At 30.9% G+C, this 25,367-nt stretch overlaps 5 protein-coding genes across 6 annotated transcripts; 2 read left to right on the top strand and 3 right to left on the bottom strand.

Annotated features, from left to right (window-relative positions):
• Positions 1-1,361: 1,361 nt before the first annotated feature.
• Positions 1,362-1,804, bottom strand: LOC108565045 (39S ribosomal protein L33, mitochondrial). The gene is made up of 3 exons (XM_017924298.1): positions 1,697-1,804; positions 1,538-1,641; positions 1,362-1,478 (listed from the first exon to the last, which is right to left on the bottom strand). Exons 1-3 carry the CDS (start codon positions 1,735-1,737, stop codon positions 1,423-1,425), a joined length of 201 nt encoding a protein of 66 aa, XP_017779787.1. The 5' UTR covers positions 1,738-1,804; the 3' UTR covers positions 1,362-1,422.
• Positions 1,805-1,877: 73 nt separating this feature from the next.
• Positions 1,878-4,421, top strand: LOC108565041 (mini-chromosome maintenance complex-binding protein). The gene is made up of 8 exons (XM_017924292.1): positions 1,878-1,951; positions 2,007-2,279; positions 2,335-2,436; positions 2,492-3,207; positions 3,274-3,517; positions 3,623-3,787; positions 3,847-4,034; positions 4,387-4,421. Exons 2-7 carry the CDS (start codon positions 2,013-2,015, stop codon positions 4,027-4,029), a joined length of 1,677 nt encoding a protein of 558 aa, XP_017779781.1. The 5' UTR covers positions 1,878-1,951; positions 2,007-2,012; the 3' UTR covers positions 4,030-4,034; positions 4,387-4,421.
• A 55-nt stretch (positions 4,422-4,476) lies between these two features.
• Positions 4,477-5,161, bottom strand: LOC108565044. Its single transcript, XM_017924297.1, has 3 exons — positions 4,950-5,161; positions 4,750-4,893; positions 4,477-4,655 (listed from the first exon to the last, which is right to left on the bottom strand). Exons 1-3 carry the CDS (start codon positions 4,995-4,997, stop codon positions 4,500-4,502), a joined length of 348 nt encoding a protein of 115 aa, XP_017779786.1. The 5' UTR covers positions 4,998-5,161; the 3' UTR covers positions 4,477-4,499.
• Positions 5,162-5,543: 382 nt separating this feature from the next.
• LOC108565043 (protein FAM166B-like) lies at positions 5,544-11,346 on the bottom strand. Its single transcript, XM_017924296.1, has 5 exons — positions 11,132-11,346; positions 6,679-6,754; positions 6,470-6,617; positions 6,006-6,224; positions 5,544-5,937 (listed from the first exon to the last, which is right to left on the bottom strand). The coding sequence occupies exons 1-5, from the start codon at positions 11,200-11,202 to the stop codon at positions 5,732-5,734; spliced, it is 720 nt and encodes a 239-aa protein (XP_017779785.1). The 5' UTR covers positions 11,203-11,346; the 3' UTR covers positions 5,544-5,731.
• Positions 11,347-14,920: 3,574 nt separating this feature from the next.
• On the top strand, positions 14,921-17,630 carry LOC108565042 (drebrin-like protein). 2 transcript variants are annotated; one of them, XM_017924294.1, is made up of 5 exons: positions 14,921-14,993; positions 15,278-15,464; positions 15,548-16,447; positions 16,506-16,792; positions 16,855-17,630. In XM_017924294.1, exons 2-5 carry the CDS (start codon positions 15,382-15,384, stop codon positions 16,989-16,991), a joined length of 1,407 nt encoding a protein of 468 aa, XP_017779783.1. In that variant the 5' UTR covers positions 14,921-14,993; positions 15,278-15,381; the 3' UTR covers positions 16,992-17,630. The 2 variants fall into 2 exon arrangements, with proteins under 2 accessions (XP_017779783.1, XP_017779782.1); XM_017924293.1 differs by lacking the exon at positions 14,921-14,993 and having other exon boundaries at positions 15,162-15,464.
• Positions 17,631-25,367: the final 7,737 nt, after the last annotated feature.

The raw sequence follows: 25,367 nt of genomic DNA on the forward strand, positions 1-25,367 counted from the left end.
GGTGCTGAAGTGCGTCAAGGACTTGCTATGAAACAAATGCAATGTATTTCTTGATTTGTTAAATTGATGCATCTTCCTCATTAAATTCAATACAAAAGGAGGTTTGCTGGTATAGTTGTTCGACATTGCTTTACACTTATTTTGCATCCACACTATGTGCGTTTGTTAAACTATATACGTTGATTGTACAGATGATATCACTGTCTTTAATTTTTATTATGTTTCTTAACTGACATAATGTGCAATTGCTTCAGATTCATCTCTATAATAAACAATAATAGTTGATGTATTTTCACGTATAGTGTGCATGTAGTAGCATTAGGAAAAAATAATAATGAAATCTATGATTACAAGACATAAATCTCATGTATAGTTGTGGTTTTAATAAAAGTTCTGGTATGTAGAAATAACATCAGTAAAGTAACATATATTGCTATAAACATAATATTATACTATTAGAACACATCGTTTTGTCTCGTTAATACTCGAACTATTGATTTATTTCAGTAGCAGCACCATGTTTTATCTTTTAAACTTGTGTCAGGTTGCAATGACGGTGCTGCTTCTGAGGACAATCCAAGAACCATTTTTCATAAACATGAGCCGTATTTCATAGTATGATAAGGTTAAATCAGGTATGCCAATATTATGTTTAGTACAGTCTAATCAAGGTAAACAGACGGACGAACAGACTTAGGCCCACTTAGGCCTAGGTCACCCCGATTTAGCTGCAAGATATTATTACACAGATTGTCCGTGACACCAAACAAACGTTCACCTTTCAATTGTACTTATATTTAACAAGAATATTGTCAACATACCAGAAAATATGTAGAATCAGTCGTGAAAGAAGAAAATAAAACACTTTAATTTAACACAAGGATGGAATCACGTATCAATTATCTTGTATAGAAATAAAAGTAAATAAATCTGGTTCAAGTCAGGCATTTAAATAATTAATTACACTGCACTGTTTAAAGTATTGGGGGGAAAATTGCACAGAAGGGGGGGTTGAAATGGAGGTCTGCTTATGGTCTGAAGCTCTCACATTAACACAGGCCAGAATCTAATCAACGACGAATGATCCAATTGCATTACCGAGTATTGTTTTCAATTGTTGCAGCCTCTTTATAAATCTATAATTCATTTTAATGGCTATGTTTATTTTTTAGTTAACTGGCCGCCATTTCTATGTCTATAACTGCGTTTTTATTTGGTTGGTAGCATGGACATATTTTTTTACGAAAACGTCAAAATCGATTTCGAAATCCTCACTTATACAACCCTTTAAACAAGATTGTAGGCAACCCACCATCTTTTAAGAAATACAATATGTACATTTATATTTAATTAATAATACAATTTATATATCACCTATAATGATATTATATTTATACACATACTACTACATAAATTATAAACCTAAAACTTCATACTACGAACTCTCTTCTTCTCTCTGTACACAGAATCTTGTTGAACTGCAATTAAAATCAATTAGATTGTTTTCTAATTAGTTTATAAACTTGATTAAACTTACTGAAGGGATCGAAACGAACTAATTCCAATTTGTCTGCTAATCTTTCCCTAATTTTATTGAATTTATGTCCACTGACTAAACTTTCCATTTGTACCATTATATGCCTGAAACACAATGTTAAAAGGACATTGAAATACATTTCTTAAATATTTAACTTACTTGCTTTTGACTTTTTTCAGTAAAATGTTTGTTAGAAACATTTTAATCAAATTTTATTATCGGTTATTTTAGGTTATATTTTTCAGCTGCTCCCTATTTATTATATTTAGGGTTTTTAGTATCCTCCCTATTGGCAACAATTCTTTGCATGATACGAAGGAGGTGGTAATTTTGTTAAAGTGGCGGCAAAGTTATTTAACCTTAAGTACTGTGTTGTTGCTGATCACTTCCTGCACATTTTTTTAGATATTATAAGTAATTAGAAGTTAGTATTTTTTTGAACTGTATTTACGTAATATTAAACTTTTAGATTAATATGGATATAACGAGTTTAAATAGAAATTTCTGGCTGGAGAATGAGCCTGATTGCTTGGAATTATTGAATAGCAATTGGGAAAAGGTTCCTCTCCTGAATTGCAATGATGCACAGCGTTTGCAAAGTGGCAAATTGGTCAGATTCAGAGGAATGATCCAAGACATGTACAACCCTGAATATTATTTGGAAAAGTGCATGGTTGTAAATAAAAACTCAGCAGAGTTAAATGTTATCAATGGTAAATATATTGAGTCCATCCCATGCAAGGTGATTTCCCAACAATTGCCTTAAAATAGTTCTATTCTTAATCTTAAAATTTTAGGAAAACGAAATAATGGATCATGATAGCCCAAGTAATGTTACCAGTGAGAGGCAGACATTTGTTATGATCAGTGCTCCAGGCTTAAATGAATGGGCAATAGAGGTATATATTTTGGTTTATATATTTAGTATTAAAATTAAAGTAATTGATTTATTAGATGGAAAGCATTAATAATAAAATGGATTTTCAAAGTGCCATGCAATCTGTATCTTGCAATTCCAAGAGAACCTTGGATGAGGATGAAAAAGAACTTGAAGTAGTTAATTCACCAACTAAAAAACAGTGTTCGAGTAAACCCGCTCCAGCGCCAAACTCGAGTGTTTCTCAAGAACATCTATTGAATTTTCCTCTTCCAAATAGCTCTGGAAAGGCATGCCACATTAAAATCTATGATAAATCTGATACAATTAAGTTGAATGACTTGATTGAAGTTGTGGGTTTTCTGTGTGTTGATCCTATTATCACGGATTCAGAGGACGATGTCGAAACGCAGACGCATAATCCACCAACATCTCTGATACCTAGAATACATTGTGTTCACTTCAAGTCTTTCACAAAACATAATTACATGGGCAACTGCGTTTTAAGCAAACCAATGGGTGTTGTTTTCAACGAAATGTTAACAGTACTGACTCAATTGTTATTAGGAGATTCTTTTGCTGCAGAGTATCTCATTTACAATTTAATTTCTGAAGTATACAGTAGGCAGGATTTTCTGCCATTGGGTAAATTTTGCTTAAATCTTTCTAATATTCCGGTAGAAACGGTGAATTTCGGAGAGGAAATTTATAAAATCATTGCAGAAATAGTCCCGAAAAGCTATTATTTATCCATGACTTTGGAAAATATGAATGATCTTACATTTATTCCAAAGTAAGAATTGTGAAATACAGTAGTTTCACTTTACTAATTAAAATCATGTTTGTTGGTTATTTTTAGGAAAGATTATGATAGCAACAGATTAACCAGTGGCATTTTACAATTAAGTGCGAATACACATTTGGTGCTTGATGAGACCAAACTATCTACTGGGAAATTAAATGAAGCTGGAGTGAGGGCTGTGAATACAATAGCAAACGCCATTAAGAGTCAAACGATGGAATACGATTTTGGATACTACAAGATGGATTATGAATGTAATATTGCGTTTCTGATTATATCAGAGGGAAAGTCTATGTTGCCAGTAAGTATTTAACTATTGTTTCTAATTGAAATAACAAGTATAAGTAAATTTACCTTAACGATTGCCGTTGTTCGAAGTAATACTGATATTATTTTTTTTGCATAGAGTGATTTCCACGTCCCTCTGAAACCTGTAAATGAATGCGTCCAAACATTTGGGGAAATTGTAGATGCAGCGAAAGTGTACCTGAATACTCATCTCAAAGAATTCAGGATGTACTTAGACGTTGCGAGACGCAACAAATACGAATTATGTCAAGATATTCAAGAGGTTTGTTCTCATCATTACATTCAAGCATACCTTTAATAATGTTTTTGTTTTATTTGCAGTCAATTCAAACGGAATTTGTAAATATGAGACAAATCGCAAATGCAACCATCGAAAATCTGCACAGTCTTTTAGTTTTGGCCAGGTTGATTTGCTTGTCACAAGGAAAAGAGGCGCTCGATGAACCTTCCTGGAGAAGAGCTTGCGAATTGGAAACTGAGAGGCGTATCAGGACATCACATTGAATAAGGTTTGTAGTATGTTTTTTTTTATAAATGTTTTATCAATTTTGGCTTACGACTCGTGGGATCGTATTTATCTTCTACCAAATAGATTTATACTGAAATTGAGTATTGCGTGAGCCTATATTAATAAATATTGATGCAAACCAGGTGCGGCCTTTTCGGAAATTTAGACTGGTCGTGTATGCTTATGCAAACATATTCAACCAATAATAATCATCAATTGAGAAATTTAAATAATTTAACAACTTTTTATTGTAAAAGTAACACATTGCTAGTTTATCAATTAATAGATTATTATTAGTTTTTCTAATTAATGATTTTAAATATTTTAATTTGATTATTACTTGTTTGTTTCAGATATTGTTAATTAAGAACTCTTTCATTAAATTTAAGTTTTTTATGTATTTTTCTATTTAAATTGTTGTTATTTTTGTATTTCCATGGCATTTAAAAAATGTATTAAATGAAATTTAAAACGAGAGTCGCATTTGTTCTGATCCTTTTTGCGTGTTTCCGTACATCAGATTTAACAAGATCGAGTACAAAGTGTCCACGTTCAGCAAGCACGCTTCTCTGAACATCAAGTAATCCCAACCAGCACATTTGGATAGCTCCAATAATATTGGCTGAAAAATAGAATACTTTAGTTATGCAGTGCAAATGATACGCCATAGCAAAGTAATTTCATTTTTTATGTAATTGTAAATTTGTCATTTGTACCATCGATAGGAACCAATTGTGGATAACCTCAACCAGAGCGGCAAGAGATTGCTCTTCATTACGGATTTTCTCTTGCAGATAAGCTTTGATGTTTTCAGGAGTTTTAAGGCTTTCTATGCGTTGGAAAGTATCCGAATAGTAACGCTTAAACATGGAAAATTATTTTGAGTCTTCGAGTAGTTTGATAGTGGCGAATTTACGTGAATAACCATCTGAATGACTTGTAGATCTTTGGGTTCCATATGCATTACGGTCAAATGCAGTGATTTTTGAATGTGCTCATTGATTTTCTGTAATATACGAGATGTTAATTTGATGATAACTGTATCGAGTTGGAAGGAACGTTGTATCTTCTGGCTTGTGAATGCAGCTTCCAGTTCCACAAGAGCGAGGCGTAGTAACGTGCAGTCAATTTCTCCTCCGAGCCATAAATAAAATTGTTCCAATTGATCCCGCTTTGCGTGGAGCGCAATCTAAATGGAATATCTGATTAGTTTAGCGTTTTAGGCGCTGCGAACGGCTTGAGTGACTTTGGATTTTCCATTAAAAGGCGATAGATCTGCGTTTGGTTTTGCCATTGGCTAGTCGAGCTACGCCTCTGAATGCATATGTCATCCGCAAGATATCTGGACACGAACATCATGATCGATTTCGGTACGAATTTCTGCAGAAGTTGACTGAAGATCGCTTTGGATTTCTTGAGTGGTTTAAAGGATTTCGCGAATCTCGATTGCTTTGGTTTCGAGCACCTCGGACATGGACTCATGGTTTGTTAATAAGAAGACGATAGTAGATAAAAAAAAATATGGAAGTGTCACTTTATTCAATAAATAGTGGAGTGGAATAAAAATTAAAGTTGCTTGGTAACGAGAGTTTTCGGATATTTCCACTGGGGAAACGTCGACATCTCTTTGTACGGTGCCTTATTTTTATGCAAATCCTCAAACGTATTATTTTTATGTAAATAATAATTGGATTCGCTTTATTTGTAGTTGTCCACTATGTCGCGGACTTTATTCTTGGCCTTGTTGATGTACTGACGACCGTCCCTCTCTTGTTTGAGAAGGGTCAGTCCTCGTTTCACAACCGTGTTGTATCTTTGCGACAATGATTCCTCGTTCCCTTTGACTTTTGGTATGTAGCCTGTGTATCCGGCGATCGGTGGGAACTCCGGTGAAACTTTCCTATCTGAGGAAGAAACAAACAAAAATTAATGAGGTTTTAGATTGAGATATTTTAATGGTCTATTATTTCACCTATAAACTTTTTGTTCTCTTGGCTGTGCTTTAATATCCTGTCGACCTCATCTTTGTGGCGAATTGATGTTAATTTCGGGGCGCTCTGCGCTCGCATCCTATCGAAGTCGTGATGCTCATCGCGATACTTTGTTTGCTTCTTCTCGAACTCGTTCATACTCTCGTCTGCTGCTTTTCCATACGATTCACCATAACGAAAACTCAATGTAGGTATGAACCCTGAAAACATCAACAAAATATAGGGATATGAAAATAATCAATGCAATGAAGAATGAATTCGAAAGACTTATATAAAACGGTTCCATGAATTTCAAAAACAGAACCTACATTTTCTGTATTTGAGCGGAATATGAAAGATTGCTGAAATGCTTAACAATTTTATTTTGAAGTTATCACTGAAGAAGTAATGTTAAGTATATTGAATAGATCTGAAAGTGAAGAATCTCTATTTTATGTTTCTTTACCTGTATATCCAATGATGTATCTGTACGGTTTGGTCTTATACGGAGGACTGAGATTTTCCATTTGAGCTCTTTCCTTCCTAATAGTCGGCTCGAAGACCGTGCTCCCGAAACATGGGCCACCGTTCTCATGCTGATGATTCTTCATCTCCTAAAACGACTTAGTATGAAACAAGTTGAAAGTTTTTTTTGGGCTACCATCAACTCCTCACTTGCAGGATTTCTTTGGTTTTCGCGCCGTAAGAGGTCCCATACTGGAACCGAAGCGTCGGGCAATGTCCCGTATACCTAAACACAAAACGAAATCGATCACCGTGTAAATTCTAAATTTGCGTTTTGTTTTAGCGCCTGGCACGAACTTTATCTAGCGCCCACAATTCGAATCTAATTTTAAAGCCTTATCTCGGAGGGGGCGCGCGCGATTAATTGCGAAAAACCGAATCGAAAGCGGTCGCACTTTCTCGACCATCATCAACGAGATGAAAATCTTTCTTTCTTCTATTTTTTATTCGCTTGTAATAAATCATTTTCCAATTGGAATAACTGTTCTCCGTTCGTGTTTCTGGAGTAAGTAAGACCATCGTTGCGTAAAACTTTGCGGCTAATTCAAGCGTGCCTCGAAACAACGACCGATCGCAACTTCTTGCCCAAGAACGAACCATTTCGAATGTTATGCAGGACAGCAGTAGCATCGAAAGCACACCGATTCAATTTGCATTCACGTAGAATGAGCGTCCCAATTATATGTTTAAATAAATTATCAACTTTAATACGTAGTTCACGCAAGAATACTTTGGAAAGGAAATTTTGATCTTAACTAACGGATTTATTAATATAACAATTCTTAATACCATTGTCTGAAGAACCACAAAGCCGTTATCCACTTACCGCTAAAAAGTATATGCTTTCACATTAAATTCAATGATAGTACTATGTTGAAAACATTAGGAACGGAGAATAACAAATTTCATTTTAAGCGTAAATATTTGTATGGGTTACCTCATCATTTTACAATTAGTTTTGATTGTATAATGCTTTTCGCTAACGTTTCTGTAACAACAAAGGTGCGTCATGTGTATAAAGGTTTTAACAATGTTTATCAAACTGAAATTTGCTAGTTTCGCAAAAAAATCCATACAGTACTTCCATTTACAAAATAAATTGTTTATTGGAATAACTATCTCAGTCACATATTGTAAAGTATATTCAGTTTTAACACCTCTGTTAGTATAACCACGTCAAATTCCATATACTTTCTGAAAAACCACGAAGTTCTTATACATTTACTACTTATTTGCTTTTGAATTAAATGATTGTGGAATGTTTAAATTCTTAAGAAAATAGAACAATATGTTACAATTACTTTTTGCTAATGCTTCTATAACAATAAAGGTGCGTCATGCATATATATATCTAGTAATGTTTATCAAACAGAAATTGACTTGTATCACAAAACTTCATCAATATTACATAATCGTGAAAATGTTCACTATTGTTGGAATAACATATGTTACTAGCATAAATATGACTTTTGCATTTGGCATACAATTATTTGCATTGCTTCATATAAAATATTTCATAATCAATAGTATTTCATATTATTCATTGATTCAACTTTCTATGAGAATTCATTATTTCGAATAGGAATTTGTTTTTAGTTATAAACAATTGTTCATAAAAATTACCTAATAAAGATATTAACTAATTTTCATAACATTTAAAGCAAGTTAATCTAAAATACGATATTGATAGAAAATAATTCAATTTTCTTAGTTACATTGTCGTTTATTCGTTAATTGGTCGATTTAAGATTCATATGAGACTTTGCTCAGCATATTAAAATTCTTATAAGACTATGCTCATCTTTAAAGGTTTTACTTAGACTAATTCTAAATACTTATTCAACTTACAAAGTTAATTGTTATTAATACAGGGTGTGTAGGGTTTGTTTATATTGATGATTAAACGTTCCCACGGAATTCGGCTTTGATGGTTTGTTTATTGTAAGACTGGGACAAAATCCTAAGCATTTGTTTATATGAAAAAGATGATTGTAAGTGTAATAATTATTAAAAGGACTTTTATTCGCAGATGTATCTAGTTCGTTAATACACTATATTAATAATAACAATTATAATAATAATGGTTGGACACAACAACATTTCGTATTTTAAAATACGATTTTCGGAATGATGTCCAATATTGTCTCTATCATTTCGCTTAACTTATGTCATATATTATATAAATCATAATCGAGTTCGTCTATATTATTAAACAATCAAGTAGCTAAAACTGTGTTCTGTAATGTCAGCATGTGTAGATTTAATCGAGTAATTGTCTCAGTGTATTGGAAATTATGCTGTATTAGCCTAAATGAAAGATTGCTCTAAATTCGTTTACAGAGTTTAAACGCCTTCGACTTTAAGCCATCTTTCCGTGACATTGGTTCGACGAGAAATGTTAGAAGTCGCGCAATAATATTTGATCGGACCCTGTTTTGTTGGCGTGCTATAATCAGATTACAGCAACAAATGCACCACATACATATTTTTATGGAAGTGTTTAGAATACTTGTTTGTTTAGTTTATATGTTATTACATGACCTAGTTCGCAATTTGTTGTATTTACATGGAATATCATGGAATTGTTACAATTTAGATGTTATATTTAGGAAATTGTCAGTTTAGCTCATTCATTTTAAGATTTGTATTCAAGTACTTTTTGTACAAGTGTTTAATAGTCGAATCACTAAAAGCGAGGATGTTATAGTTTGTTTTATCTTTGGTTTGTGTATCATATGGAATCCTTTAATTAATTAGAAATTAATTGATTTATATAAAGAAATATAAAGAACAAAACGAAAGTGGTTAACTGTTGTTACAAACTTTTTCTTAATCATCTGTTAAGACTGTTACACTTATTGAAAATTGTAAATTTAAATTCGAAATTAGAATTGAAATGATTGTGATTATCTTTATAAGTCAAATAAGAAAAATTAGAATGAATTACATAATTTTGAAGATAGAAATTGAATCATAGATGAAATAAATAAACATACTGTAACTAAGTTTAACATATTTTCAGTTATTTCAGCCAAGTAAATAAAACACGAGAATAATTATTCGTTCTAAATCGTATCATGTATGCAATAACCTTGACAAAATTGCATTACTGTTATTTTTTTCTAGTAACATTAACTAAAATTAATTTGTTCTTAATCACTTCTTAATCTTCAATTTGAATTTGCCATCATTTACCGAAGAAATCAAATCAAAATGTTTCTACAAAAATAACTACATATTCAAAACAATAAACAATTACATCATAATTTCATATCTGCAAATAAAAAACCTTGAAAACAATAACAAAACAGTACCATTATTTTTGTTTTTCAGTGAAGTAATAAAAACATAATTTCCGTTCAGTTTGAATTATTACTTTGATAATGATTTCATCTAAGATTTCGACGCGGCGTGGAAATAAAGTAAACGAAACACGCCAAGTTTCTTTTAACGTATTAATTGTTTGTTTGCAAATACAATTATTACCGGTGAAAAATACGTTCGACAAAAATTAACAGGTGTATGGCAAATTGGAGTGCTAACACGGTTGGAATTACACGCAAAAACGTATTTGTTGTTGAATTCTAAACTTATGAATAATTGTTATCGCACTTAAATTTGCATACAGAAATTCAATTATTAATGAATTTGCAATAACGTATTTAGTGGTAAATTTAAATAATTTCTTTCTTTCTGTTAAGAATCATGTAGAAATAGTTTATGTGAACCGCAACCTTGACTAAAATATCATTTGTAAATATTTATTTGTAATGTAATTTGAACTAGACTAATGTAGCTTGATAAAATAATAGATTTATTAAATGTATTTTAAATTACAATCTTGAAATTTTCATATGACAAGATTTAATCTAATTAGATTTTGATATATGATGGTAAATATTGTTGTACTTTTTTTTGGTATTGTAATTTGAACTAGATTGAAGACTATTTGTGTTGTGGTTTGAGGAAGTAATAACAATTTTGTTGAATGAAATTATTTAACTATTTGTGTGTGGGTTGAATGCTTCAGATTGATTTCGATTGTATTCTTTCAGGTAATGTTATATTTTATTGAAGAAAATTGCTCGCCTGTCTTACACGATTTCACCCCAAGGACCGCGACATTTAATTCCATATAAGCATCTTTTATTCATGGTATGTTCTCATCTTCGAAATTGTTTTAGACTTGAGTGGCAAAATATACAAAAGTACACAATTTCAATTTTGTTACTGCCAATTAATTTTAAATGCATTTGGAATCAATATGTTCTCATATCGGCGATAGCACGAGAGCCGTCCTTTTCGTTTTTCCTAATTGCCGACCTTAAAAGTGTAATCGAAAGCTAATTTTAGACCTATTCCAAAACACCACTTAGATATACATCTAACCATCAAAGATACGTCGAAAGTAAATATAGGAATTATAGTTTTTTTTTTCAATTAAAGTTTAAATTACTATTGCAATTATTATCAATTAAATTGCGAATCGCAATAATTTCTTGCTTTGATGAGCCGGATTACTAAGCTGTTTTTATTCTTCCCAATATTTGATTTCTTTGTAAATGCTGGAAGTGTGTCGGAAGCAATGTTTGAATCGACTTACCCCGGTATAAACGAATTGCTGTTTTGCGCGAAGAACTGCTGTCTTTCACGTTCAGTCAATGGAACGAACATCTTTCAGTTTTGGGCCATCATCCTTTGGCATCTTAAGTAGATCACTTGCATTTCTGGTGCACTTGCTTTTCGATGCTTGTTCGCACCGCGAATGCCAATAAACAATTCTGTTGTGTATCGCTGTGGAAACTAAACACAAAACTGCGCGCGTTTCTAGTACGCGCGCAGCAACTCCGAGCTTCCGGTTTCTCCTTCTTTCCTTCCTTCCGATTCCCACCGGTTTTTGTTTACATCCACCATACCTCGAGTACGGTTTGTTTTTCAACCCCCTTTTTGGTACACCGCAAAAGTTGCTAAACGTTATCGAATTCGCAGAACTGCGAACAGCGAAACAACACGCATTCAGTGTACATTCACGCCGCTTTATTGTTTATTTTTCAATCAAAACCCAATGCTGAACTTTTTTCATTTCCCATTTAATTAGATTTGTATAATGCTTCTCCTTCGCACAATGAAGGTTTGTTATGATGTTTATGTAACGCAAACATGTTGCACAAACAACATAACAACGTTGATATTGTTTGCAAAGATGCCATGTACAATAATATCTCTATTCGACTTTTTCATACTTTCATTCATATAAAATAAGATCGATTTACATTTTATATCACAAATAATTGACTTTTCCAGATTAAATTTATTAGTCTTTAATTTGAATACTATCATTTGGAATTTGTTATAATTGAAAACTTGTTCATCTTCAGTTAGAAAACAAGATTCAGGCAAGATTATGGTCTTAATAAATTAAAAGGTTCGAGGGTATCCAAAGAATGTTAGTCGTGGGCCCCAAAGCATGTTAGTCGAGGACCCTCAAACAGTGGTAGTCGAGGGTCATTAAACAGTGTTAGACCAGCGACCCCAAAATGAACGATTCGACCCTGATAATAATAGTCACATTTGTTGCAATAGTCATGTGAAATAATGAAATGAAATTACTAAAAACTTTTGTGAATGACTATTTACTTAAGATCTTTCCCTCTTATTTCTTTATAATTTTCATTTGCCTTTTTTTTGTCGAAATGATAACTATGACTATTAGAATTCCACGTTAAACAATACTTAATACTGAAATACTTCGAATGCTATCACTAGTAAGAAGTAAACTAATTTCTTATAATTTTATGCTTTAACTAGGAATCGATGTTTGTCCTCATTTCTTATGCCTGTGTTGAGATCGTTTCAGTTTATAATGACCAATAAATATCTGCTTGCTTCCTAAATATGTGTTCTTTGCTTCATATTTCTTTATGTCCTTCCATCAAATGTCTTCTACTTTTATAAAAAAAAATAATACAAACAGTTTTGTAATTGCCTTCGTGCATGCAAGTATTTAACGTTACTACTCGCTTTTTATAATACACTTTTAAAATTATAATTGTTCTAAAATGAAAGAAGTAAATTACGATTATTATCTTGAAATTATGCATATATATATCAATGATAAATACTTAAAAATAGTTATATTTTATATAATATTTTTTTTAATTTTTCTAAATAAAAAATAGAATTACTTCTGTATTAGTTGAAGCAATTATTAAGTAAAATTTAAGAAACCAAAACTTTTTTTGACTAAGCATATTTAAATAACTTACTTGTTAGAATTAAAATAATGATAATAATAAATATCGATATTTAATCTCGCTTTTAAATGAATAACGTTGAAGGAATGCTATAGTAGTAGATGATAAGAATTTTTAATTTTCAATAAATGTAAATATTATATAGAATATCTACTATTACATTCTGTTATCCTATAACATTTTCTAATCTTATCAACGTAACATTGTTCGGTTTTGGTTTTCCCGAATAAAAATAATAATAAACATTTCCGTTGAACTAATCGTAATGAAATTTCTTCCAATTTCATTAAACAAATATAATTTAATAAATTTTAATTACAGCTCGTAATGATGATTGGAGAAAAGTCGTATTCGTGCTAACAATCTAATAATAGAATTAGATATTACTATTCGAGTATCCAATTGAAAATTGATTCTATAATGAATATTCAAAAACACGAATTGCATTCTTCGTAAAAGAAAAAGGTTACATAAACAAATTATGTAATTGCGTTCACATTTTTTTTTGCAAATTGCTAAATAAACGAAACAAAACATAAAAAGTTCAACATTTATAATATGTTTGCATACTACAGAAGAAGAAAGCCGGCCGTGTCCTTGTTAGTTTAATTCGCAAAGAGAATACATCCTGCAATACACACACACAGACAAATTTCCTCCTTTGCATTACATAAATTTGCAATTACCTTTCGAAATCTATTCCGTTTTGTTCCTTGCTCTCCATTTATTTCATTTTGCTATGGTGTTTATCGCGTGAAACACTTAATAGCAAATAAATTTAGATTAAATCTTAAATGGTGACCTAAAAAGAGGAAGCAAAGTATAAATAAGTCTAAGGTTAGATGCAATTAAGGGTATATTAAAAATGGAACATGGTCTTTCGAACTAAATGAATTTGTTATATTACGAAACAAAAATCTAGAAATGTGGAAAGGAAATACACTAAAGGGTGATTATGTTATTACATGTTAATATTCAGATGCATTTCTTACACAACTAACATGTGGATGTTACTGATGTTACCATGACAACGTTACTTTACAAACAAGTGTTTTGTAGATCTTTACGTAGCGGATTTTTTTTTCATCAGTTATAGAATTATATGTTATAAATTCGAAACACAAAATTTAATTTAAATAAATATATAGCTTAAAAGTGAATGATCTAAACTACTGAATAATCGTAAACGTTTAGAAATTCTTCTGGCTTTCAGTACTTTTGGACTATATTTAATAATTTATTTTAATTGTACAGTGGAACCTCGCTTAACGAGTAATTCGCTTAACGAGCAAAATGAATTGTAAGAAAAATGACTTGTTTAACGAGCGACGTTTCGCATAACGAGTGACGATGAGAAGATAAGTCCCGGATTGCGCACCTGCTACTTCAGTATTAAAACTTGTGTACACATATTTTGAGAATTTTTGAATATGTTTCATTATACGAGTATTTCACTATACGAAAAAATCCCGAAATTTTGAAACGGGTTAAAATCGTTAAGAAACTGAATTTAATATTTAGATTTCTTTATGTAACCTTCTTAACCATAATATTGAGTATTCCTTTTATAATGATTTTAGTTAATTTATTAATGAATGAACTCTCATCAATATATTTTTACTTTTAATAAATCAGTACAGTTATGAATAGACTTCAATTATTGATAGCTGATAGAACATTTTTTTTTCTATTTATTTCTACGCGTGTTTTAATTGAATCATTTATTATTTACATTCCAATCAAGATTCTTATTAGTTTTTTCTTTTGTTGAACGAATAGAAACGAACGTATTAGTCTAGTTATTTTTAAATATATTTTTTTCACAAATTAGTTTACACATAATTCACAAACTTGATTGGAACGAAGATGACTCGTTTTCTTTTAACACCTAATTACATCGTGCAACTAAAAAAAAGATGTATTTGTTATATATATATATAGATGAAGGCAGTAATTGCCGTAAGTCCATTACTTTTTCCACCGTGAATCCATTAACGCAAAATGGAATAATTTTAATTAGCGGTACTATAAATTATGAAAGCGCATCGCCGTGCAATTTTCCCACAGCACCTTCGTTCCATTCATCTCCAAACATTCAAGAGTTTAGCATTTATTTCAATCGTCTGCAGGAGAAGATAATCTAGTATTGGTGGTGTATTTGGAATAGTTTTGTGCAATCTGAATTCCATTGAAAATTGATTTTGAAATTAGGTAAATTGAGAAATTGCTTATTGACGTATTCAATTTAATTAAATGATTAAAATTTGTTATTAAGGTGCAGTTTTATGTGCTTAACAATTAACATTTGTTGATTACTCATCATTTAATAAATTAGTCATATAACGCTTTTTTTACAATATTCTTATATGGAAAGATCGATTTACGTAGTTGTTTATTGATAATTGTGAATAGTGTCTGTAAATATTATTGTATATTGTGATAAGATAAGTAAATTCGCTTTGTGTTTGATGATTAATTTTGAAATTCAAATCAAGCTGACTGCTGGAAGTCCATTGCTGCTGCGTTGCGTATGTGAATTTGGATACAGCAAGTGGGCGAATATTGCAGAGCCGAACATCGTCGATTAAATGCTTCAGAGATGGCAATTAATTTAGAGAAATATAAGAGTGAGCTGCAGGAGGCTTACAAGGATGTCCTCAACGAGAAAACCGACACAGATTGGTGAGTGTATGATTCAAAATAAGCGTTGAGCATGTATAGGTTATGTTAAGGAAACTGGTTGTTATGTTATGTTAACATTGCAGGGCTTTGTTCGGCTATGACAAGCAATCAAATGATCTGAAGGTGGTGAGCACTGGCTCCGGGGGCCTGGAGGAGCTGGTCGAGGACTTCAACAGTGGGAAAATCATGTACGCATTTGCCAAAGTGAATGACCCTAAAACCTCACTGCCAAAGTGTGTTCTGATCAATTGGCAAGGAGAGGGTGCCAATACAGTCCGCAAGGGCATGTGTGCCAATCACCTGAGAGATGTGGAGAAATTCTTTTCAGGTGCAAATGTGACAATAAATGCCAGGAATGAGGATGAGGTTGATCCTCAGCTGATTATTGATAAGGTGGCCAAGGCCGGCTCGGTGTACAGCTTTAAGGCGCCCAGAGGCGATAATACAGGCCCCACGGGACCAATAGGATCGAATTACAAGCGCGTGAACCCTATCCAGGAGATTAATGCAACGGAAAGGGATCAATTTTGGATGAAGGAAGAAATAGAGGAGAAGAAGCGTGTGGAGGATGAGCGCAGCAGACGCGATACCGAGAAGCATAAGCTGGAAGAGGAGGCCAAAAAGCGTGAAGCTTTGGAGGCGAAAGTGCGAGATGAGAAGACCGAGAGGAGGAATTCTAGCATCGACTTGATCAAACAGGCGGAGAAGGTGGCCCAGGATAATAAGGCGCAACAGGAGATGGAACAGTACATTATGGATTTGAATGAAACGAAAGTGAATCAGAGCGATGTTTTAAGGCAGCAGCGCAACCAGGAAGCTCAAAATCTAATTGCTCAACGCACCATTGACGCTCGGTCGATTTTCGAAAAGAACACGTCGGCCGGACAAATAAAGAAGACTACGCCGGAGAAGCCGGTCCGGGCTTCCATACTCAAAGCTCAACAACAGAAAATGGAAGAAGAGGCCAAACAAGAAGTGGTTACGTAAGTTGATCACCAAAATAAATATCTTATAAATGACTAATTTACTATTTCTAATTAGGACGCCACCAGAAGTGATTCAGGAGAACAAACAGATCGAGGAGCAAAGCGACGATGACTCTGACCAATTTGCAACAATAAAACGCTCCCCTAAAGATTTAGACAAAAAGAACTCGATCACAAGCCCAGTGGAACAGGAGAACGCTAAGAACGTCATAAACAAGCAACAGGAACCGAAGATCGAGACCGTGCAACAGATCACTGAACAACAATTCGTCGATGAAGTTTTGTATGGAGATTTGTGTGATTCAGGAATTCAAGCGAGGGCATTATACGACTATCAAGCTGGTAATAACAGTTATATCCCATCTTTATAAGCATATATTAAATGAAATTATAACATTTTGTAGCGGATGATACTGAGATTTCGTTTGATCCTGGTGATCTGATCACGCACATCGAGTTGGTCGACGAGGGATGGTGGCAAGGTCTGAGCCCGGATGGTGTTTACGGTTTATTCCCAGCAAACTACGTGGAACGCCTTTAAACTACCACAACAATTTTCAAATGCAATTTAAGAACAAAAAGAGTATTATTATTTTTAAAATTGATTCGCTTAGATATAACTATTTTTTGACTGCTTAAAGATTCCTATTTAGCTTCGTTTTTTTTCCTCTATTTAATTTTTTTATTACATTTTATTTAATTAATAATACGCGTACTGTTGTTGTTTGGGATAACGTGGAGTTTATTACTATTCACTTTTTAATTATGATGCAATATATATTTACAAATCAAAAGGAGAGAACATGAGTTGTTGGTTTTTATTCAGATGAGAAATTCTAGTGTTTGTTAGTATTATTGATACGATTCGTTTTATTTTTCTTGTACCGGTTTTTTGCCGTGCCAATTTGATCATCTTAGTATTTTTTATTTGTTTGTTCTTAATAATTCATGCAACATAACAAAATGTAAGAAAAAATGGTCATTGAACATATTAGTATTTATTGTTAGAAATTCATGAAGGGATACATAATCTCGGATAACACTTGGTGTGACTCGTAATACAATGTTTTTAATAAATTTTGTTTTCTGATAGGATATCCATAATAAGCACATGTTCACACTTTATCTACTTTGTGATACAGATAATATAAAAATAAATGTGTACGTTATTACATGAACGTTTCGCATCGCTTCTTTTTTTTTCAATACCCTTTGCATGTAAATCTGAAATTTTAAGATTGACCACTTTTCAAACGAATTTATTTAAAATTATCAATTACGATTTTTGTAATAATAATATATTAATTATAATTAATCTGTCATTAATTTCTTATAATCAAGAAACCTATACTGTTTTTTTTTGTTTCCAATCAGTTTTTGACATTTGTTATTATTTATAACAAATTCGGTTTCAGTGTTATTTTTTAATTGTAATATTCGTGAACTTATAGTGTTTTGAAGTGTAAAAGGACAATACTTATTTTCAAACTTTTGCTGCGATAAATACTTGAGAATCCTGGTATCAGGATCATATCATGGTTTTCATTTGATATAAGGTAAGAGCTATACCTAAATTATTTAGATTCTAGAAATATGTCTTCAATATACATTAATATTTAATACAACGACTAGTTTTGTAGGTAAAATATTTGTTTTTTTAGATATTTTTCTATTAATATGTTATTCACTACAATAATTTCCAAAAAGACTGAAAAAGGTGGATGCACCGGGTGAAATATAGTGTTCTTCAACCTTTCATTACCTTAGGAACCTATTTGATTTGTGGTATTTCTGAAGGAATCATTTTTCATTTTATAATTCAGTGATAATGTCTCGTGGAAACCTTCAGAAATTTCTCGGAACCCAAAGTCTCCGTTGATTGAAGGACCCTGATGTAGATTATATTCTTTATATATTAAATTCACTATAAACTAAATTCACTAATCAATAAATTATGTTTGAATATTCTTCAATTACCTTCAAGTAATATTGATATAAATATATCCAGGACCAAATAAGAAATAATAGTTAAGTTGGTTGCATACCATTCAATATGAATAGCACATTTTATCCGAAATCAATAGCTCGTAAATCATTAATCCACGTTTAATAGGATGATATTGAATCTATATACTTTGTTATTTAATAAACTGTGATTGTATGCTGGTTATAAGCGACTGAAATGAACTGAAATAATGAAATGGTATGCAATATGCGTTCCAACTTAACGCCTCTTCGCCATGCATTGCATGACATAAAATCTTTAATTGCGTTCGAAAACGGAAATAAAATATCAACGGATGATATGAAACATTCCGCACGTTCAAATCGTTTTATGGACATTTTAAATCCATACTGCGAATGCTAAACATATCAATGTGCCCAGCAGAAATTGACTTTGACGTATGGAAATCTCTCTTCTTCGTCGATCTTATTTCCAGAGATCTTGTATAATCGAATTTCTGCATTCGACGAATTGATTTCCTGTCAGTCCTCGGACCGTATCATTGCATAAATTGGTAGTAATTTGTATTAGTTGAGATCCTGTCATTTTCTACAATTACTAATCTAATTAGTATCAAATCACGTTAATTTTCAACTGTCAGAAACAGTTGAAAATAATATTTTTTACTACATTTTCTGTGTTTGTAGAATAAGTTTTTATTCAGTTGTTCATCATCAACCTCATCATATTATGAGTTCGAATGAAATTAGTTCCATCAAATGAATCAACCTTTGCTAACTAATACATAAAATATAGCAATTACAAAAACAAGCAGCGAATCAAGTATAAATACTTGCATCTGTTGTTTCTTTAAAATGATGTCATCATTCAATTGTTGATTCAGATAAATTCGTTTCTCGTTGATTTACGATGTTTGTTGAAACTTGACGATTACTATATTGAAATTTATAGTTTGTGAAAATAAATTCCAGTTGCTATACGTGATTTGTATAATATGAAGTAGTAAAAATAGAACACAATTTAGCAAAAAATAAATAAAATAAAAAATCGAAACGGTTCCAAGGATGATTGATGATAGCAAGTGTATATTTTAAGTGCGGAAATTAAAGTGTTAATTGTCGAAGAGGATCGATATGGCAGAAGACAGATGAAGTTAAACAACGAATAAATAATGAAAAGAGGAGATAGAAAGAGAGTGAGTGGCAAACGGAAGTGACTACCCGGGGCGTTTTTAATATCATCACAATTTTCTTTCTTTCACCCTCTCCCATCTCCATTATATTTTATTAGAAGGATGTGGATTTTAATAGAAGGAATTCCGCGAAATTGCGTTCAGCGGTTTGCAAGTGTCTTGCTTAGATTAAAGCACTTGTAAATTATATTGCGAGCTTGTAAACACACCGGAGATGAATTAAAAAAAGGGTACCCATCTTCGCTCACATCATAATAACACAATATTGTTACAGTATTATCATGTCTTTAACGCATTTATATGCAAGTATAGTTTAAGACAACTCTGGCATTAATTATGTGTGTAAATATGTGTTTTTTCGCTCTAACAAACTTTTCTCTAACAATAGTATATATATGCATTATTATATGGATATTCACTTTTCGAGTAATATACATTCGCTTTTGTGTGTCACACATTGCACGAATTTGCTCGACCTATTCCTATTTCATATTCCTTGCACATTATCATAGTAAAATCATACAATTTTAATATAAAAGTGAACTTAATTATAATTAGAAAGCATTGCCAGGTGTAGTAATTGTGCATTGATTGTATAGACAAAAACTTTCTATCTAGTCAGATCTAATCCGATTATCAGAGCAATTTAGTGTACACATCGTTTACTTATTTATTATTATTAATATTATTCATAGCAAAGTTTAGAGTTGTGATAGTTGTGGCGTCTTCATATTTTTGTTGCGGGAAGTTGTTAATTCAGGGATGTAGCCTAATTGCAAATGTTTGTTGGATTTCTTGTCTTGTGAGGCAATTGCTAAAATTACACCCTACAGAACAATAATCGTAAACGTATTAGGAAAACATAGCTTATGTAATTGTAGCGTGCCAATAAATGCCACGCGTCCTTCGCCTGTATTACTAATGTTGAAATGTTTGTAGGGATAAACCAAGCGCACACGACAAGATAATTAAGAACAATTCTAATAATATACATGGTATTTGTTAATAATATTTTTTTGTTTGTTAAGACTATTTTTAATGTTTTTAATTTTGTGCGCTAATCCATAGATCATTTTGTATTATAATTACGGAAATGCTCTGTACAGTTTTGGTATTTACTAATGTGAAATATTAGTTCGGGGAAATTCTTCAAAACAAAAAAAAAAGCGAGTTGCGAGTGAGCATGGTAGCGTGTCTGAACACGATTACTGTAGAAAGATGAAGCTAATTTGAAGTCAAAAGGTAAGGTGGATGGGGCTTTCAAGTAAATAATGAAAGAGTTTAAAGTGGGCACTAATCCATTTATTTCACTTTGTTAACATTACTTTTTTTTATTACGAGAGCACTCATCGATCGTTGAATAAACCAACTTTTTTTTCATTTGTTCATTTGCACAAATCGTATATTCTTAATTATTTTAATTTATATTTAAAGAAGGATTTCAATACACTAAAAACATTTATTGACAACTAGTTTTTTTTGTTTACAATTCTTAATTTGTTCGGATTCATACCTACGCATATGTTTTTGTTACATTAGTTTTTAATTAATAAGAATATGATTTTAAATGTATCCCATCCAACTACATCCATTACAAAATATTGCTTAACTTTTAATTTAATGCATCGGGAGCATTATCACACATTATTTATAATAATTATTTTTAATATTTAGTATGCTTAGGTAGAACATGAAAACAATAAACTTTATTTATTTTATGTGTTAAAAATATTGTGTAACTTCATATTATTTAACTTTGTAAATTGTTTTTAAAATGTGTAAACTAAAATTATCCAAAAAATATAATTCTATGGGTATGCTTCAAATATTCATCGAAATCGAACGAACAGTTTATAAGTTCCGGTCTAAGTTATTGCCGAGTTTCTGTGCATAAATTCGAAGTTTCGGAATTCTACTCCGGTTTTCGGGTCTGCTAAACTCTCTATCCAGGGAGTCATCTATTTCCAAATTGTTTGTTTAGCGATGTGTCTATTAATTTATCATTTTCTATATCTTTGTAGCATTTTCTCCATTTACATAATTAATGCAATAACTTACATTTATTTAGGAATTTATTAAAATATGTATGAGAAAATTTATTTCTTTGCGATAATGTTTGATTCTTAATTATTTGAAGTAATTAATCAATAATTTTAAAATTTAAATCCAATTTTCAAGAGTTTACATAAGTTTATAAATACATTTATTTGGGTACAACTTTTCATTCAAGTTTTAAACTTCTTATTATTTCTACAATTTTGTATGTATAATACTTGTTGGATTTTCTAATTTGATTGTTGTATAGTTTATTTAATTAGATTCAACTTTGAAAATGTTCTTAAGATAAATCTTTTTTTTGATTCTACGTTTTACATTATGGTAGTTTCTAGATTTTTTGATATTATCACTAGATTATTATGAGATTTATATCTGCAATGTAAATTTAACAACTGTTGTCTTAGTTGATATATGTAGGTTTGATGTGCAGATGAGATAAGAGATAGGTCAAAAATCCCCCAAAATACCACTTCTTAGGGATACACCGGAAATAATTGGAAAAGAGGGAAGATTCTTCATCAGAAAACTTTTTCACACAAAAAAAACCTATTCGTTGTATATGATTTTATAAGTCGATAATCTTCTGAGTTGTCCAGAGATGCACCAAGCAGTTGTTTATCTTGAAGTTGTTGAGTTTTCTGAGAAACACTAACTTTTCAGTAAGACATTTTTGAAAGCTTTGAAGTTACAACTAAATATTATTTGATTTTCTGTTTTTTTATTGATTAAATTGAATTATTTGTTTGGAAATACGTTTAAAATTTATCCAATTAGCAATTCGCTGTAATTAAATTAATAAATTTGTGCGTTCTTTTAGAAATGTAATTATTAATTAAAAAGTTATGTCCGTAATAAACATATTATATCTGGCAGAAATTGCGCTTTTCAAGTCACATATTTTTAGTCTCCAAATTTTAATAAAAAAAACATTCTTTTTAGCGATATATTATAAAGTTTAGGAAAGTGTGGTGGTCCTTCTACACCACGAAAGTTTAATAATTCTTTTGAAATTATTTTTCCAATAGAAGGAAATAATTTATATTTGAAAAAGGCTTATTTTTAATAATAATTAATATTATTTAAAATCATGGATGGAATGTAAATATTTAATTTATAAATTATTCAATTTATACGATTTTTCCAAATAATTTACTGGTGTAAATTCATTGAAAATTATTAAATATTTTCTTATAAAATAAATTTAGTATGATAAATATATATGTAATAATTTATTTTCTAATTTGTGAAAATGAAGCGTATTATAACAAAATAACAATATTTTATTATATATATTGTTGGTTTACGACAAAACTGCAGTTTCACCGAATGCTTTTTTTAACGACAGTTTCATTCGATGGTCGTGAAGTTTTCATAAGCTTAACGTATATGGGCATACGTGCAGCAGCAAACTGACAATTCCTTTGCTGTTCACGTATTAATGTCTTCCCATTTCGTATAGTATTTACCCAACTCGTTGCAATATACAATTTATAAATATTTTGTTTATTGAAATATAATCATAAATCTATTTAATTCGATATATTTATTAGTTACAACTTTTACTAAAATATCCTTTTTTTTTGGAATAAATATGAAATTAATATTAAAAAGTAAAAGCCAATTTTCAAAATTACAATATATATTTAATATTTATTATATCTACAAAAGTTTTTTTTTTGCGAAATTTAATATTGGTTTAATTTTAATGAAAAAATATGTCTAAAGACAAGTTTCATTTTTTTTAAAGAAATTTATGTTTGTTTACATATCTGAAATATGATTATGTTGATGAAATCTTAGTTATTGAACCCGTTTTTGTTTATAGAGAGACATTTTGATGATTCAGCTTGGACTTATCATTAAATCTAAAGCGAACTGTTTTATTTTCATAGTAGGACGTGTGTATATTAAGGTTTTTACTGCTACCATTAGTAACATGTATTATCTTAATGCCTGTACTTCCAGTGTTTTTATTTGTCCCTTTTTGCATACGTTTCAAAAATGCTTTCACCTGATAACAATTGTTACGTCACAAATATATTTGTTAACATTGTATAATTTAAATAAAGATTATATATATATTTATTTAAACATAAGCAAAAAAATAAAATAAAAAAACTGAAGTTTTAATGTGTTAAACAAACATTTTAAGGTTTATAATCTATTTAAGTTTTAAATTAAAGTAAATGAAAACGTAATTGTAGTAAGTAAAATGCATTTATCCTTAAATTGTCCTGTTTCTATATGCCGCGTAATTTAACTTTATCTTAATGTATTTTTCATTCTTCTGGTTGTTGGAAAAACAACTTTTCATTGTCCGTTTGTATGTTTAATTGCATTCCATTAAGCCAGACCGGAAAACTTGCATTAATTATTATTTTTCTATCTCGGCAGAGGATGCCATCAAATTTGCAGTCAATCAACGCGCATATTAATCACCATCGACCATTAGTTTGATTGCGTAACTTGACCACTTCCAATATGTCCTATATGCAGCAGTGTGATTAATATCTAGACAGCATAACCATATGAAAATATAAAAATATTAGCAAAATTTATAGTTTGTAATCATTTTTTTATTAGAATTATCACGATATTTGAAGAATATCAGTTTAGTCTTTGATAATGAATACAGTAACACAAAGATATTTTTATCTGTGTACATAAATAAATTAAATATTAACGGAAAATTCAATAATAATACAATGTTTTATTCAAAATTCCATTGATGATCATTTTGTTGTTACATAATAAATAATAATTAAAATATTTATTGTAGGGACTCTTATATAAACAAATTAAAACTAAATAAAAAAATAAATATTTAATTTCTTTCCGGCTATAATTAATATTATATTAGTATAAATCTTTAGTGAATTGAAAATTTAAATATGATTTCTGTTGTTATTGCTGAAATTTTAAATATTTTATTTTGTTTAATAGTGTAGGTTGAATATGTTATTATGTGCTTTTTGAAATGTAAGCGGATAGAGAAGGAAATGAGATTTTTGTCAGGTAGTTTGGTAAGGGTTTTAGAGTAGTTCCACTCGAGAGTTTCCACGTAGTTGAATTATTTGATGTTTTGGCTGATTCCAGTTGTGTGCATAGTTTGGTTATACACTACAATGCTAATCGCCACTGGCGTATCTTTGAATATATTGTTAAATACATGCGTTTGTTACAAACATATCGGATATTTTACAACAAGAAGCTACAAAACAGTTAATTGGAATATGTTATTACGCTCGAGAACGCAAATGCAAATAACAATGTGTTTAATTAATTATAATATTTGACGGATTTTTTATATAATAATACAGAAATATCATTAATAATCCCGGTAGTTCTATCGGATTGCGTGAAACCGAACTAATTATTTAAAATGTAGTTTGTTTTGAAATTTTTAAACCGGACTTTTTTGAATCCGGACTGATTGTAGCAGCTCTATACGGGGTATTATTGTAATTGATAGATTATTCAATCTAAGTATAAATACAATCTATGTCTTATCAAGGAAATCTTGCGCCTGTAGTCAAATATATAATTTACCTCAAGCAATCAAATGCGTAAAATATTTAATTCCATCGAGGAAACAAGCCTAGGGCCGTCGCCCTCTTTGCTGCGTTGTTGAACACGGTAATATTTATATTTTTATGAATAATTGTGTGTATTATAAGTCTAATACAAGCAATAGCATAAAA

Source organism: Nicrophorus vespilloides, unplaced genomic scaffold, assembly GCF_001412225.1.
Source record: "Nicrophorus vespilloides isolate i.1.1-1 unplaced genomic scaffold, Nicve_v1.0, whole genome shotgun sequence".
NCBI lineage: Eukaryota > Metazoa > Arthropoda > Insecta > Coleoptera > Silphidae > Nicrophorus > Nicrophorus vespilloides.

Bases quoted from the DNA above. Each gene is read 5' to 3' on its own strand.
- LOC108565045 (XM_017924298.1), bottom strand. From the start codon at position 1,737: ATGTTTCTAACAAACATTTTACTGAAAAAAGTCAAAAGCAA. The intron at 1,642-1,696 runs GTAAGTTAAATA...ATTGTGTTTCAG, and splicing joins CTGAAAAAAGTCAAAAGCAA to GCATATAATGGTACAAATGG. The intron at 1,479-1,537 runs GTAAGTTTAATC...TTTTAATTGCAG, and splicing joins AGTTCGTTTCGATCCCTTCA to TTCAACAAGATTCTGTGTAC.
- LOC108565041 (XM_017924292.1), top strand. From the start codon at position 2,013: ATGGATATAACGAGTTTAAATAGAAATTTCTGGCTGGAGAATGAGCCT. The intron at 2,280-2,334 runs GTGATTTCCCAA...TTAAAATTTTAG, and splicing joins TTGAGTCCATCCCATGCAAG to GAAAACGAAATAATGGATCA. The intron at 3,518-3,622 runs GTAAGTATTTAA...TTTTTTGCATAG, and splicing joins AGGGAAAGTCTATGTTGCCA to AGTGATTTCCACGTCCCTCT.
- LOC108565044 (XM_017924297.1), bottom strand. From the start codon at position 4,997: ATGCATATGGAACCCAAAGATCTACAAGTCATTCAGATGGTTATTCAC. The intron at 4,894-4,949 runs GTAAATTCGCCA...TCCATGTTTAAG, and splicing joins TCATTCAGATGGTTATTCAC to CGTTACTATTCGGATACTTT. The intron at 4,656-4,749 runs GTACAAATGACA...TCTATTTTTCAG, and splicing joins ACAATTGGTTCCTATCGATG to CCAATATTATTGGAGCTATC.
- LOC108565043 (XM_017924296.1), bottom strand. From the start codon at position 11,202: ATGTTCGTTCCATTGACTGAACGTGAAAGACAGCAGTTCTTCGCGCAA. The intron at 6,618-6,678 runs GTGAGGAGTTGA...AAGTCGTTTTAG, and splicing joins AAACCAAAGAAATCCTGCAA to GAGATGAAGAATCATCAGCA. The intron at 6,225-6,469 runs GTAAAGAAACAT...TGATGTTTTCAG, and splicing joins ATACATCATTGGATATACAG to GGTTCATACCTACATTGAGT.
- LOC108565042 (XM_017924294.1), top strand. From the start codon at position 15,382: ATGGCAATTAATTTAGAGAAATATAAGAGTGAGCTGCAGGAGGCTTAC. The intron at 16,448-16,505 runs GTAAGTTGATCA...ATTTCTAATTAG, and splicing joins GCCAAACAAGAAGTGGTTAC to GACGCCACCAGAAGTGATTC. The intron at 16,793-16,854 runs GTAATAACAGTT...AACATTTTGTAG, and splicing joins ATTATACGACTATCAAGCTG to CGGATGATACTGAGATTTCG.